Genomic DNA, 14,351 nt, shown 5'->3' with positions numbered 1-14,351 from the left:
GAGAGACCAAGAGCAGGTGACGTGTTTATTGTGGGACACCTCTTTCTGGGTGCCGCGCTGGCTGTGAGGGAACCCTCACGATCCCCAGGCCCCAGAACAAACAGACACAAGAACTTGAATCCAAACTGCTTGCACATAAATAGAAGGGAGGTTGGCAAAGGAAAAAAAGAAAAACAACAAACAAACGTGCAGTCTCCTATGCTAATGTGACACGGTGGCAGAGTCTTATCCACACCCCGTCTCTTTGCTTACTGTCTCTACGCTGAGATTTTCATTTGCTCTGGAAAGATTCACCATCTTCAGATCTGACTCAGCAGCATGCAGCTGTCTTCCTGGCGGCCCCAAGCACAGTCTCCAGGACTGGCAAGGGGCTAAGAAAACCAAGACAGGTATTCCTCAAACAAAACAAAAATTGCTTCCCCAGTCCTTTGCATCTCCCAGTTCTGATGGGTGAACGATGCGTCCTCCAACCCCAAACTAAACCAAAGAACATGCTAAGCACAAGCTGCGAGTCAGAATAAAAAACATATTGCACACGGTTCCAACAGTCTTCCTGAGAGCCCCCTCACTGCAGATCCCTAAATACTGGCTTTTGATCCAACCAGTCACTTGTCTATCAACGGTGGTATAATATGCCATGTACATCCCACACCCCAAATCCAGTGGGACTAAGCAAATATTCCACATTGCTATCCTTCGCTATCAGCCACACTCAAAGCCGAGACTGGGTTAAACTCATGCACTGTTAAGTATGTGGTGGAGAGAGGTGGGAATTGTTTAAATCTTTGTCTTCCTTTCAACGAGCTTCTCCCTCCCTGGGTAGTCATTAAAGTTCTAGAGGTGAACACAGCCTCCAAGACGTGGAATCTTCTGGAACCGAGAGCTGGGAAAGTGGTTCTCTCCAACCATATGCTTTCGAAAAGGAAGCTCTGTGGTTACCTGCCGGTCCGTCACAAGTTGGGTTCAAACTTGGGTTCCAATTTAACAGCCCTCATGTGGGACAGGCAGTGTGGCGATTAAATTTGTTTTTTTCTCCAAAGGAATTTTCAAGTATCACCAAATCCCTGATACAGCGTGTAAACAAGACATCTTACGAAACAGAAAGCGAGACCACTTCGGGAAGCAGCAGCACATGAAATTATCTAAAAGGCTGAAAATGGTTTTAGGTTCAAAAACAAAGGCAAGACAGCCACCCACTGTGCCTTGCAAGGCAAATGCTCAGGCATACACACACACTCAGGCCCCTCTGCACGGAGCCAGGGAAAGGAAAGCACCCAATACGGCATCCTCCGGGGCTCCTGAGAACACGCCAGGCTGCCCCTCCTTTTTCAGTGGTGTAGCTGCCATCAGCAAAGAGTAGAGAAGTCTTTAATGCTAAAAACTGGACGTGCTTGAGATCAGTGGTCTGTGTCCAGTTCCCACTCTCCTGGCCTCTTACCAAGTCTTTCTTGATTCACTGGCCCCTGCGTGGGGGGACGGCCACCAAGCCATCCTTTTGTACCCCAGTCACACGTGGCAGATGTTTCTCAGAGGAATGCTCTCGGGTGAGGTATGTTATTGAATGTTTTGCTCTGGGTCAGGTTTATTTAAAAGGAGCACAGACCCTCCACATTCCAAGGCTCTTCAGGGATGGCCTCCTGCTGCCTCACTTGGTTGAGCTCTCCCCTTCAGTGTCCTCTTCCTCTGCCCAGATCTCCAAGGCTTCCTCGTGAGGTCTGGAGGTGGCCTATCTGTCAAAGCAGCCAGTGGGGAACATGTGGCTCCCACTGAAGTAGCTGCTTCCGTAGGTGGTGGCGAGGCAGTGCCTGGGCTCAGCTGCAATGGCCATCTGCATGCTAAGGGACGCAGGGATGGGCACGGGACACATATCCAGGGGCTGGAGAGGGGGGTACGGGGTGTGGAGGGATGAGCCTGTGCTCCCCGAAAGCAGGCTCCCTGAACGGTGGGCCTGCAAGGAGTCCCGGTAGGCCAAGCATAGGTCCTGCACGGGGGTCTGGAACTGTGCCAGGGTGGTCGCTGGCTGGCCGAGGGCCGGGTAGGCTGGTGGCTGGAACAGCACTTGGGTGGGGGTGGGGGGTGTGCCGGGCACCATCGCCAAGGCCTGGCTCTTGACGGCTACGGCATCCTTGAGGACGTTGTCATACACTCTGAAACAAGAAGACCTGGGTGAGAACTGGAGGCCAAAAGCCACCAGATGCCTGTGTGTGCCTCTACCTGCCTTGCTAAGTGGGACTGGAAGAGATGCTGTGTGCCCTGTGTCCACCAGGCCTTACCTGGCTGTGCTCACTGTGTGGCACCGCTCCAGCTGTTCACCAACTAGATTCAGGCCTTGGCTCTCAGCTTGGATCTGCTTCCTACAGAAAACTTCTTCTGGTCCCTCCAGACTAGACTGGCTGTCCCTGCAGCCCCACGCTGACTCTCTCCACAGTCAATACCCCAGAGAGTAACCTGCTCCAGTGGGTAACTTCTAGTTACCTGGCTGCCAGGAGGATCACGCCTGCTTGTGCTCACCAATGCATTCCCTGCGCCTGGCACTGGAGTGTTCCTGGGGCCTGAATGAACCCAATCTCTGCTTTCCAGGCAACTCTGGGCCAGCTCCGTCCCGAGCAGGGTCACTCCTTAGCTAGCTGATACCAACCAAACTGACCCGAGGCCTAGGATTTTTCACCTGAAAAGGGGGCTGGAACAGAGACTTTTGCCATCTCAAAAAAACCTTCTCATATAGCTTTTTGGGAAAACGAAACAATTAGAGGCTTATGTAAGGCAAGCACCGACACTCAGACCAGGCTTTGGGGACCTTCTCAAAAACACAAATTTTAAAACAAGGTCTAGGGAGTAGGACTGACTTTTCAGAGGAATGAGACAAAGGCAGCCGCCAGCAAAGCTTCCCACATCGGGGAAGGCTCTCTTCAGGGGTCTAAGGGCTTCTGCTTTGCCCACCCGGCCCACCAGTCAGTCAGGCCAGCATCCAGGATGCGTGGTGCCTGGCAGGTGGAAGGGGAACTGGACAGTGTGTGCCTACTGGGAACGGCTCTGTCCTGTCTGCCTTGCTCCCTGCAGTGACTGGGGCACGTGTGCCTCCAATGTCAGTTTCAGGGTGTTGGGTCCATGATGCCTTTAAATATCTTCTCTGACACACTGAACATTTCCTCCCCGAGATTCCCTGTGGCGCTTAGAGGAAGTCACTCGGAGCTTACCTGGCTAAGAGGTCAGCTTTGTGACCATGTCCGAGGAAAGTAGCTTATAATGGAAGTTCTTCAATGTGATTATCTATAAGATTACACTGGCACTTAGATCAAATAGCCTAGACATTTAAAGGTGCAAACAACCCTCTTCGCCCTTGATGCCTGACTTTAAAGATGTAAACCCAGCCGGGCGCGGTGGCTCACACCTGTAATCTCAGCACTTTGGGAGGCCGAGATGGGTGGATCATGAGGTCAGGAGTTCAAGACAGCCTGACCAACATGGTGGAACCCTATCTCTACTAAAAATACAAAAATTAGCTGGGCGTGGTGGCGCATGCCTGTAATCCCAGCTACTCAGGAGGCTGAGGCAAGAGAATCACTTGAACCTGGGCGGCGGAGGTTGCAGCGAGCCGAGATCGTGCCATTGCATGCCAGCCTGGGCGACAGAGTGAGACTCTGTCTCTAAATAAATAAATAAATAAATAAAATAAAAAGCAAACCTGAAGCTATCCAAAATAGGAAGAACTGGTTCTTGAAACCCCACTTCCACCAGGAGTCACCATGGCCCACTTTCCCTGAGACCCTGTAGCTGGAAGAACCACCACAAGCTCCAGACTCAGGAAACTGCCTGTGGCCTGAGGCAGGCCTCAAGGCAAGAGGAACCTCACTATTTCAGAAACACAGGATTCAGGGGAGAAACTTACACCAGCAGGATTTCAATACACGTGCTGAGGTGTTCCAGGGAATAGCTTGAGATCCTCTGCAGGTCTCTGGTCCAGTAGGGAGAAAGCTGCAGGCAAATCCTAGAGGCCCCAACACAGGCTGCAGCGACCACAGAAGGCTGGAATTTGTAGAACACGTGATCTGAAACAAAGCCATGGAGGGAGTCAGCATCCAAATCCTCCTCTTGAAATCCCAGGCCCACCCTGAGAATGGATGGACAAATGAATCATTTTCAAGGCTGTTCATCACCACCCTATAAATAGGATGGAAAATTAGAAACTGTGAAGTTCCATTTTTGAATCTTAACGTTGGCTCTTGGTTTGGGATTTCTTTTCTGTTGAGACAGGGTCTCACTCTGTCGCCTAGGCTGGAGTGCAGTGGCGAGATCACGGCTCACTGCAGCCTCAACTTCCTGGGCCCAAGAGATCCTACTACCTCAACCTCTTGAGTAGCTGGGACTACAGGCAGGCACAAACACATCCGGCTAATTTTTGTATTTTTTTGAGAGATAGGGTTTCAGCACGTAGTCCAGGCTGGTGTTGAACTCCTGAGTTCAAGCAATCCTCCTGCCTCAGCCTCCCAAAGTGCTGGGATTACAGGTGTGAGCCACCAAACTCCCAAAGTGCTGGGATTACAGGCGTGTGACCAGTCTGGGATTTCTGACAGCAGCCTGGAATAGTGTTTTCAAAATACTGTCCACGGCTCCCAGGGAGGAGCAAAGAGCTTGCTGATATTCTACAAACAGAACTGCAAAACATTTGTCCGAAATTTCTTTGGTTATTATGAGAGAATGACACACTATTTCAAAGGCTTCTGTTTTGGGGTATGACTAAAAGCTACTTATTAATTGTAACAATGCCTGGCCCATAGTAGGCACTCAGTGAAAATCTAGTGAATGAATGGTTGTAAGACTTTGATATTTATAACTAAAATTGGCACTTAGGTTGGCTGAGGAATCTTAATGTCCAACTAAGATATCTGGTCACAAGGCAAAGCTGGTACTAAATATGTGCAAAGGCAAACAGTTGAAATTTCTACAGTTTTCCTGAATACCACTGGATTTTCAGTTTATTACTATGTTATCTTAAATTGTTCATGATTTCTGCTTGGAGCAGTGGCTCACACCTGTAATCCCAGCACTTTGGGAGGCCAAGGCAGGCGGATCACGAGGTCAGGAGTTTGAGACCAGACTGGCCAACATGGTGAAACCCCGTCTCTACTAAAGATACAAAAAATTAGCCAGGCGTGGTGGCGGGCGCCTGTAATCCCAGCTACTTGGGAGGCTGAGGCAGGAGAATGGCTTGAACCTGGGAGGCGGAGGTTGCAGTGAGCTGAGATCGTGTCATTGCACTCCAGCCTGGGTGATAGGGCACAACTTCATCTCAAAAAAAACATTTTTTTTTCATGATTTTCAATTACTTCCACTTTTGCCTTTTAAAGATCAGTTCATAGGGCAGCTAAACAACAACAACAAATTTAAAAAATAAGGTTATCAGTCAGGGTGGTAATACGGTGATAGAAACAATCATTCAGTCAGACTCCCCAGGTTCAAATCCTAGCAATGAGCAGGGCATGGTAGCTCTCGCCTGTAATCCCAGGAGTTTGAGACCAGCCTGAGCAACATGGTGAGATCCTGCCTCTAAAAAAATTTTAAAAATCGGCTGGGCATGGTGGTTCACACCTGTAATCCCAGCACTTTGGGAGGCCGAGGCGGATAGATCACGAGGTCAGGAGATCAAGATCATCCTGGCTAACACGGTGAAACCCCGACTCTACTAAAAATACAAAAAATTACCTGGGTGTGGTGGCACGTGCCTGTAATCCCAGCTACTCGGAAGGCTGAAGCAGGAGAATCGCTTGAACCTGGGAGGCAGAGGTTGCAGTGAGCCAAGATTGTGCCACTGCACTCCAGCCTGGGCGATGGAGCAAGACTCCGCCTCCAAAAAGAAAAAAAAAATTTAAAAAATCCTAGCAATAACCTTGGGTAAGTTACAGCATCAGTTTTCTCTTTTGTAAAATATGATTAATGGAGGTGATTTTGGTGTGAGGTTGCTGTGACGTTCAAATGAGATAATGTGTGCAAAGCACTGAAGCAAGACACCTGGCATGCAGTAAATGCTCAGTTAATGCTTGGGATCACAATCACTGATTTTTTTTTTGAGACGTTTCGCTCTGTTGCCCAGGCTGGAGTGCAGTGGTGGGATCTCAGCTCACTGCAAGCTCCGCCTCCCAGGTTCATGCCATTCTCCTGCCTCAGCCTCCTGAGTAGCTGGGACTACAGGCGCCCGCCATCACGCCTGGCTAGTTTTTTGTATTTTTTTTAGTAGAGACAGGGTTTCACCGTGTTAGCCAGGATGGTCTCGATCTCCTGACCTCATGATCCGCCCATCTTGGCCTCCCAAAGTGCTGGGATTACAGGCTTGAGATTTTTTCTTTTTTAGATGGAGTCTTGTTCTTGTCGCCCAGTCTGGAGTTCAATGGCACAATCTCGGCTCACTGCAACCTCCACCTCCCGGGTTCAAGCAATTCTCCTGCCTCAGCCTCCCAAGTAGCTGGGACTATAGGCGCCCACCACCATGCCTGGCTAATTTTTGTATTTTAGTAGAGACGGGGTTTCACTATGTTGGCCAGGCTGGTCTTGAACTCCTGACCTCAGGTGATCTGCTTGCCTCAGCCTCCCAAATTGCTGGAATTATAGGCGTGAGCCACTGTGCCCAGTCCAATCATTGATCTGGATACTCATGCCCATTTTAGTTTGTGGTAGGTTATGGGATGGTTGTATCAGCAGTATTTTTTTTTTTTTTTTAAGACGGAGTCTCACTGGTCAAAATGGCTGGCATGAAGGCTGTTGCAGCATCAGGCAAGTGGCTGGATGGTATTCGAAAATGGTATTACAATGCCGCAGGATTCAATAAACTGGGGTTAACGAGAGATGACACAATATACGAGAATGAAGATGTAAAAGAAGCCATAAGAAGGCTTCCTGAGAACGTTATAATGACAGGATGTTTCACATGTAGAGAGCACTGGACCTGACCATGAAGCATCAGATCTTGCCTAAAGAGCAGTGGACCAAATATGAAGAGAAAAATTTCTACCTTGAACTGTATCTGAAAGAGGTTACTTGGGAAAGAAAAGAAAGAGAAGAATGGGCAAAGAGGTAATCATGTAATTGAAGTCTGTGGATGCAGCTCTTATGAAGATGGTTAAACTTGAAACAATCTTAAGAATTATTTGGTCTGCAGATACTTTACTTTAAATAAATGTCTATTGTAAAAAACAAACAAACAAAAAAGATGGAGTCTCGCTCTGTCGCCAGGCTGGAGTGCAGTGGCGCGATCTCCGCTCACTGCAATCTCCGCCTCCTGAGTTCAAGCAATTCCCCTGCCTCAGTCTCCCAAATAGCTGGGAATACAGGCACGCACCACCACACCTGGTTAATTTTTTGTATTTTAGTAGAGACGGAGTTTCCCCACGTTGGCCAGGATGGTCTCGATCTCCTGACCTCGTGATCCGCCTGCCTCGGCCTCCCATTACAGGAGTGAGCTACCGCACCTGGCTGTATCAGCAGTGTTTTTGACCCAGTTAACATCTAGATTCTAAAACACTGGGAAGAGCGAGTTTCAAGTAAGTTTCAAGTAACAGGGTAACTTTTATTGCTACATACTATCTACATGATGGCAGTATTTGAGAATAACCGATCTGCAAAATCTGTGCTATGTAATTCATTTGCAATGTTCCCGGTTACTGTAAGAAAAATTACCAGGTGATCTGTAAGTTTCTAGATTTCCAGCTGCCTGTACATAAGTTGCTATTTCTCTTTTACGTGTTACTGGTAACACACTGGGCTAATCCTTGCCCTTTCTTTGCTTATCGCCTGCAAAGTAAGAGTGATCTGGGTGCACAGGCCCCAGTGAGAAGGCCTGATCTGGATGGACATGCGTTTGAGAGCCGCCTGACCTTGACCCCTGGGTGGGTGGGGAAAGGGTGGGAGGTCTTGCCATTGGGTCCCAGCTGTCACCTTGCAGGGTGACCTCTAGGAAGTAATGGGCATACTCCTTGAGGCACTCTTTGGTCTTGCGGGGGCAGGTGGTGGGCCAGGTGTGGCAGTGGTGGTCCTTCTGGCTGACGGAGGCCAAGAGGTAGTAGTCCAGGAAGTGGGCAGGCGTGGGCAGGCAGAGGTTCCAGCTGAAGGCCTCCAGGAGCAGCAGCTCTGTGCCAAGCAGCTCCTTCTTGGTGAGGGTGAAGTTCTGGCTGCTCAGGATCCTCGTGCTGTTTATTTGCTCCAACTTGGGGACATGGTCTTCCCGATCCTCGAACTTACCTGTGGGGGAGCAGGGGAAGCAGGGGTTACTGGAAGACATTTACCTGCACCCAGAAAGCTAATGGCCCATCTTACAGTGCCTGGACAGTGCTGGCAAAGAAGACAGAAAGCAGACAGGCCGGACTGAGGAGGAATAAGAGCACTCATTCCAGATCTGTCAAACCTAGGCTTGAATGTGCAAGCCATCACTTCTCACTGGGGGATCACGGCTAGGTGTCTCAGCCTCTCTGTGACTCAGCTTCCTCGTCTGTAAGATGGAACCTATACTTCCTAAGGCTTCTGTTAGAGTCAATGGGAAAATGCACACCAAATGCTCAGACCAGCCTCTGGAACACAGAAAGCAGGTGACAGTGGTCAGCAGCAGCCAGAGGCTGGGGAATAAGGTGCTCTCTCCCTGCTCTCCATCTGGCCCTAACCAATCCAACCTCCCGGCTAGAGTCAGCGTGGCCGCGCAAACCCGGCCCTGCCCCTCCACGGGTAGAAAAGCTCTCCAATGGCTTCCCGCTATCCTTGCTGTTGAATTCGAACTGTGTAAACGGGGTCTTAGTTTGGGTTCCCTCTGGTTTCCAGGTCTTGGAAGGTGAGCCCAGGAGAGCTCGGTAGGTGGGGGAAGAGAACAGGAAAGGGAAGAAAGCCCAAAAGGACATAAGGGAGTCACCACTGTGGACAATCCGAGCTTAACCCTACTGAGGAATTCTGAAAAACAGCCTAAGACAGGCCTCAGGTTATCCCACCCACGGGTTAAAGAGCAGAGGCATTTACATAGCAACCCCTGGCAGTCATCAGTTATGGATGCTCTGAGAGGACAATGTGGGGTCCTTGTGCCCTGAGGGTCGAGTCAGGGGCTGGTGAGGGGCATGACAGCTTCCACTGTGTGAGGCTCTGGAGTGTGGGCCCCTCCAGCCTCAATGTTCCTCACTCTGGGGAAACCACGCCACAGGTGGCCGTGGATCCCGTCGCTGGCAGTTCTTGCCTATAAGCCTTCATTGACACAGCCCCCCGGGCCCGGAGCACCCTTCCCCATCTCCTCCTCACTCAGCCAACCCTGACATGTCCTTCACCTCGAGTCCCCGCCTCTCAGAAGTCATCCTCCACACCAGCCCCCTATACTGTACGACTCCCACATCAGGTGGTGAGGCCTTCAAGGGCCTGGCCTTGGTCTGATCACCCGTGGCCCAAAGCCAGCCTCACGGGGTGTGGAGCTGCCACTAAGCAAATGTCAAAAGAGGCAGTGGGGCGACCCAGCTGACCTCAAAGCACACCTCAGTGCTCACGAAGGGAACGGCAAATAACACACGCACGCACCTGCTCCCAGCTGCAGGCGCCTGTGACCCAGTTCCCATCTCTCATGCTGCTTAGGGGAGATAAGGAAGGAACCACCACAGCAGATACAACACACTCCTGAGGATGGCTCAAAAGACGTCACCGCAGAATCAATCAACCGTGTCTCGGCAGACCAGGGTTGCTCCCTTCTCGGCAAACCTTGCAGCAGCCCACTCAGTGGGTAACGATGACCTGACACAAAGCTCTGGTCTTTGATGCAGAGGAGTGGAAATGTATAAGACAGTGAAGGGCAGAGGCACTACCAGCCCCGCACCATGCAGTTTACAGCAAGCCCACATTCCATCTGGAGCCCAGTCGCTCAGCCTGCAATGGTGCTGTGTCCGAAGTACACACTTTCTTGTCTTGCACACAAGAGCTACTCAGGCAGGCCAATGCGAGGTCAAAGCTGCCCAAAGAGGAAGAGCCTCCTGCATGGCTGGAAATCCCAGGGTTGAGGCTCTGGCCGACTGGCTCCATTGGCTTCAGCAGCGCTGCCCGTCCCCACCCCCCAACACTCCCTCTCCAAGCACAGGATCCAGCCACGTGGGACTCCGACCCCTCCCCGACCCCTCCCCGGGCTGGGAATGCTCTTCCCCTCACCTCCCTTATCTGTGTCCTCCAGAGCTCAGTTTAGAGACCTCCAGGTATTAAAGGGACTTCTACACTCAGATTACTTGCTTAACATCCAAGTATTAATATTAATGGCTGGCATCTGACTCTAAGCCTCGTAAGAATGGGAACTGAGTCCAAACCATTTGCTGCTGTGCCGGCAGTTCTCAGCACATGCCTGGCACATAGTAGGTACCCAATAAATATTTGTTAAATGAATGAACAGTCCTCTCAGGAAAGAGATATTTTAGGCCATTTGAATTTTTCTCTGATGATCTTGTATTTCCCAGTTTTTTTCTCCAATGATCATGTACTCTTTGTGCAGTTTTTAAAAGGAAGAATTGTATTTATTTATTTTTTTCCAACAGCTTCCCTGAATCTTGTGCTGAGCCAGCCTTGGTTGCATGCACTCAATAGAAACGAGCTCTCCTTCCCTCCCCAGAGCAGGAGGTGGCGAGGTGCAGGTGCACTGTACTGGGGTGGCACTAAGACCCTTGCACAGCACTGCTGGCAGCCAGCAATCTCTCAGAACTGGCAGATGTGCTCAATCAGATTAGTTTCCTCCTCCCCTCCCCGCTTTTCAAACCTTTCAGAGCTCTGCTACCAGGCCCAAGAGGATTATCCTCCAATGGAAGGCACCAAGGATTACTGCGGAATCTGATTTCACCGGCTCCCGCTGCTTCCTGGGGACGCACCACATGGCAGGCCACAGCCAGGCAGAGCTGGGTCTGAATCCTCAGGAGTTTGCTCTGGACCTACAAGCACTAAACTCCACAGGCTGTTTATTTGCTTATGATGTAGGACCACGTCCCACGTGAAGACAAAATGGTGCTGCAGAACGGAAAGTGCTTCACAAGCCCCCGGTACACAGAATGGGCTGTGCTTCCAGCTGGCCACGCACTGGCTCCTGGCAGGAACCTTCTAGGTAGGTTCTTTACGATCCTCAGAGGCTCAGAGAAGAAGCTGATGGGAGAACTCAGCTTTTACACCCAGAAGCAGACTTCAGAGCCCCTGCTTTAACTGCTGGCCAGGCCAAGCCCAGGTGAGCGACTATCCCCCAGCACAACACATTTCGCAGCCAGAAAAGATTTTATGAGTTTCCTGATGCTGCACGTGCCTGGCAGACATTTCCTCCCCTCCTCCCAGGACTGTGAGTGGGGCTGGCCCGTTGTCCCCAGCGCTGCCACCGCCAAGCACTGTTACTCAGCTGCTTTCTCCTTATCAACAAACTGCACAGGCAACAGATGCCTAGAAGACTTTACGCGAGTCCCCTGGGAGAGGCTGGGAACAGAATTCTGAGTCTTTCTAAGCCAGACAATAGCCACGGATTCTCCGACTCCTTTGATGCACTTTTGATTTTGAAATTTTTCAAATCAGAGAAAAGACGAAAGAGAACAATGAACACATAAGACCCTTCACCAGACTCTGCCCTTGCTGACCCTGATCCGTGTGTGCTCCGTCTAGGTGTATTCTGTCTGTAAATACTGGTTTTGTTGGACCATTTCTAGTCAAGTTGCAGACATGACATGCCAACCCCCGAACACTTCAGCATCTGTTCCTGAGGTCATTTTCCTACAAATCGTAATGCTTATTAGCATTTCTAAGACATGAACATTAATGCAATCACATTTTCTAACATTCAGTCCACATCTGACTTTCTCCAGGGGTCCTAAAAATGCCTTTTATAACCTTTGTTTTGTGTTTTTGGATCCAGAATCCAAACTAGGTTCACACACGGAGTCTATTATCACTGAAGTCCCCTTGTTTCGTTTGTTTTTCATGACATTGACTCTGGGAGAATCTAGGCCAGTTGTCTTGTAAAATGCTCCACATTCTGGATCTGTCTGATTGTTTCCTCACAATTAGATGCAGGTCAAACAGTACAGGCAAGAAAATGACAGAGACTGTTCTGTCCTCACCCACTGGACCACAGCAGGAGTCCTAGGCAACGTCACTTTGTACCGGCCTACGTTAGATCACTTGATTAAGGTGGTGACACAAGACCGCTCCAGTTCAAGGTACCAGCTTCCCTGGGAAATTAATAAGTAATCTGTGAGGGGACACTTTGTGAATATCCTGTTTCTCAACAACCTTTAGCTCAATGGCTTTACATCCATGGATGATCCTTTTCTGAATAAATTATTATACTGGGGGTTGGGGGTTGAAAAGGAAGTTTTAAAAATCCTATCATTCCATCTACATTTTTCTTTTTTGGTGTTCACATTGTCCTAAATTGTAACAGCAGGAGCCCTATCAACCTCTTTTTTTTTTGAGACAGGGTCTCACTCCTGTCGCACAGGCTGGAGTGCAAGTGGCTCAATCTCGGCTCACCGTTATCTTCAACTTCCTAGACTCAGGTGACCCTCCCACCTCAGCCTCCTGAGTAGCTAGGTATACAGGCACACGCTACCATACCTGGCCAATTTTTCTATTTTTAGTAGAGCCCGGACTGGTCGAATTCCTGGGCTCAAGTGATCTGCCCGCCCCGGCCTCCCAAAGTGTTGGGATTACAGGCATTAGCCACTGCGCCTGGTCACTATCAACATACTTAAAAGATTAAAAAGCATTCTAAACCTACAGAAGCACTTCCTCTGGCTCTCGGAGGCCAGGCAGATGCACGTGTACCCTTAGTGTTGGTGGTGCTGGTGGTGCTTGTAAGTGATGCCTCTTATGTGCCTTCCTTTCTGCACCTGGCTGGCTGATTCCTGACACCACTTCCTGAGGCTGGCACACAGAGCTCCCGGGCAATTCGTGGCAGGTGAGGATGACCATGCGTCCATCCATGTGGCCTACATGCTTAACCACAGATGAGGCCATGGTGGCAAGATGCTATGGATCCAGCTTACAGACCAGCTTTTTTTTTTTTTTTTTGAATTAGACAAAACTTGTGAGAACACATAATATACAGTTTACCATTTTTCACTGTACAGTTCTGTGGCATTCTACGGCTATTCACAATGATGGGCAGTCATCACCACCATCTCTCTCCAGAAAGTTTTTCATCTTGCTGAAACTCTGTCCCCATTAAACAATCATTCCTAGGTCCCCCCTCTCCCAAGTCCTTGGCAACCACATTCTACTTTCTTTCTCTATGAAGGTGACCACTCTGAAGACTGGCTTATCTTCCACCTACTGTCCTGGCAATCAAGCCTCAAGGTAGACCAAACCGGATTCCTGACTTTTCTGAATTAGGGCCAAGATGAGCAATATTTTTAATTGCTTAAAAAGCCATTTTATTGGCCGGGTACGGTGGCTCAAGCCTGTAATCCCAGCACTTTGGGAAGCCGAGACGGGTGGATCACGAGGTCAGGAGATTGAGACCATCCTGGCTAACACGGTGAAACTCCGTCTCTACTAAAAAATACAAAAAACTAGCTGGGCGAGGTGGCGGGCACCTGTAGTCCCAGCTACTCGGGAGGCTGAAGCAGGAGAATGGTATGAACCCGGGAGGCGGAGCTTGCAGTGAGCTGAGATTCAGCCACTGCACTCCAGCCTGGGCGACAGAGCAAGACTCCATCTCAAAAAAAAAAAAAAAAGCCATTTTATTTTAGAAAATTTTAAATATACATAAAGAGACAGAGAAATGTTATTATAATGAAGTCCTTTGAATGTTATTACCCAGTTCCAACAATCATTAACATTTACACTGCCTTTAAAAAAAACCGAAAACTTAAACAAAAAGGTAACCAGCACAGAACAAGATTCTGTAAAAATTCAGCATTGCCTCATTCCTGTGGCCCAGCCCCGAGTGTGGCCCACCCCCAACCAGACAGACTGTGTTCTGCACTGTGCCCCATGAATCCCCCTAAAAGTCCTTCACGCCTCGGAAGATGCCTACTGACGGACCCATTCAGGGCTACCTGGTGCACTGCACATTCAGGTGCTTAACCCAGGCTCAGAGATGAGGCCAAAGTTTCCTGGCTAAAGAGAAACAGGTTTTAAAGCCACAGCTGGCTACTTTTCTTCCCTAAAGAAATGCAATGCCAGCCAGGCATGGTGGCTCACACCTATAATCCCAGCACTTTGGGAGGCCCTTTAGTGGGTGGATCACGAGGTCAGAATTTCAAGACCAGCCTGTCCAATACAGTGAAACCCCATCTCTACTAAAAAAATAAAAAAATTACCCAGGTGTGGTGGTGTGTGTTCCAGCTACTCGGGAGGCTGAGGCAGAATCACTTGAACCTGGG

The 14,351-nt window shown here is 49.6% G+C and overlaps 1 protein-coding gene and 1 pseudogene across 2 annotated transcripts in view; one reads left to right on the top strand and one right to left on the bottom strand.

The window, feature by feature from the left end:
• Nucleotides 1-14,351, bottom strand: part of CCNJL (cyclin J-like) — a 73,985-nt gene continuing 59,634 nt past the window's right edge. For both annotated transcript variants that reach the window (XR_001004523.1, XM_011966675.1), the window contains 3 exons: nt 7,930-8,232; nt 3,890-4,049; nt 1-2,147 (listed from right to left, as the gene is read on the bottom strand). Coding sequence is in view for 1 of the 2 variants with exons in the window: in XM_011966675.1 (XP_011822065.1) it covers nt 1,727-2,147; nt 3,890-4,049; nt 7,930-8,232 (884 nt within the window). In the remaining variant the exon portion in view is untranslated. The remainder of the gene's footprint in view (nt 2,148-3,889; nt 4,050-7,929; nt 8,233-14,351) is intronic.
• On the top strand, nt 6,738-7,072 carry LOC105529514 (annotated as a pseudogene).

The sequence above is a fragment of the Mandrillus leucophaeus genome, unplaced genomic scaffold (genome assembly GCF_000951045.1).
Source record: "Mandrillus leucophaeus isolate KB7577 unplaced genomic scaffold, Mleu.le_1.0 Scaffold77, whole genome shotgun sequence".
Lineage (NCBI taxonomy): Eukaryota > Metazoa > Chordata > Mammalia > Primates > Cercopithecidae > Mandrillus > Mandrillus leucophaeus.
The sequence above is the reverse complement of the archived record's forward strand: the minus strand, read 5'-3'. Positions and strand labels throughout refer to the sequence as shown.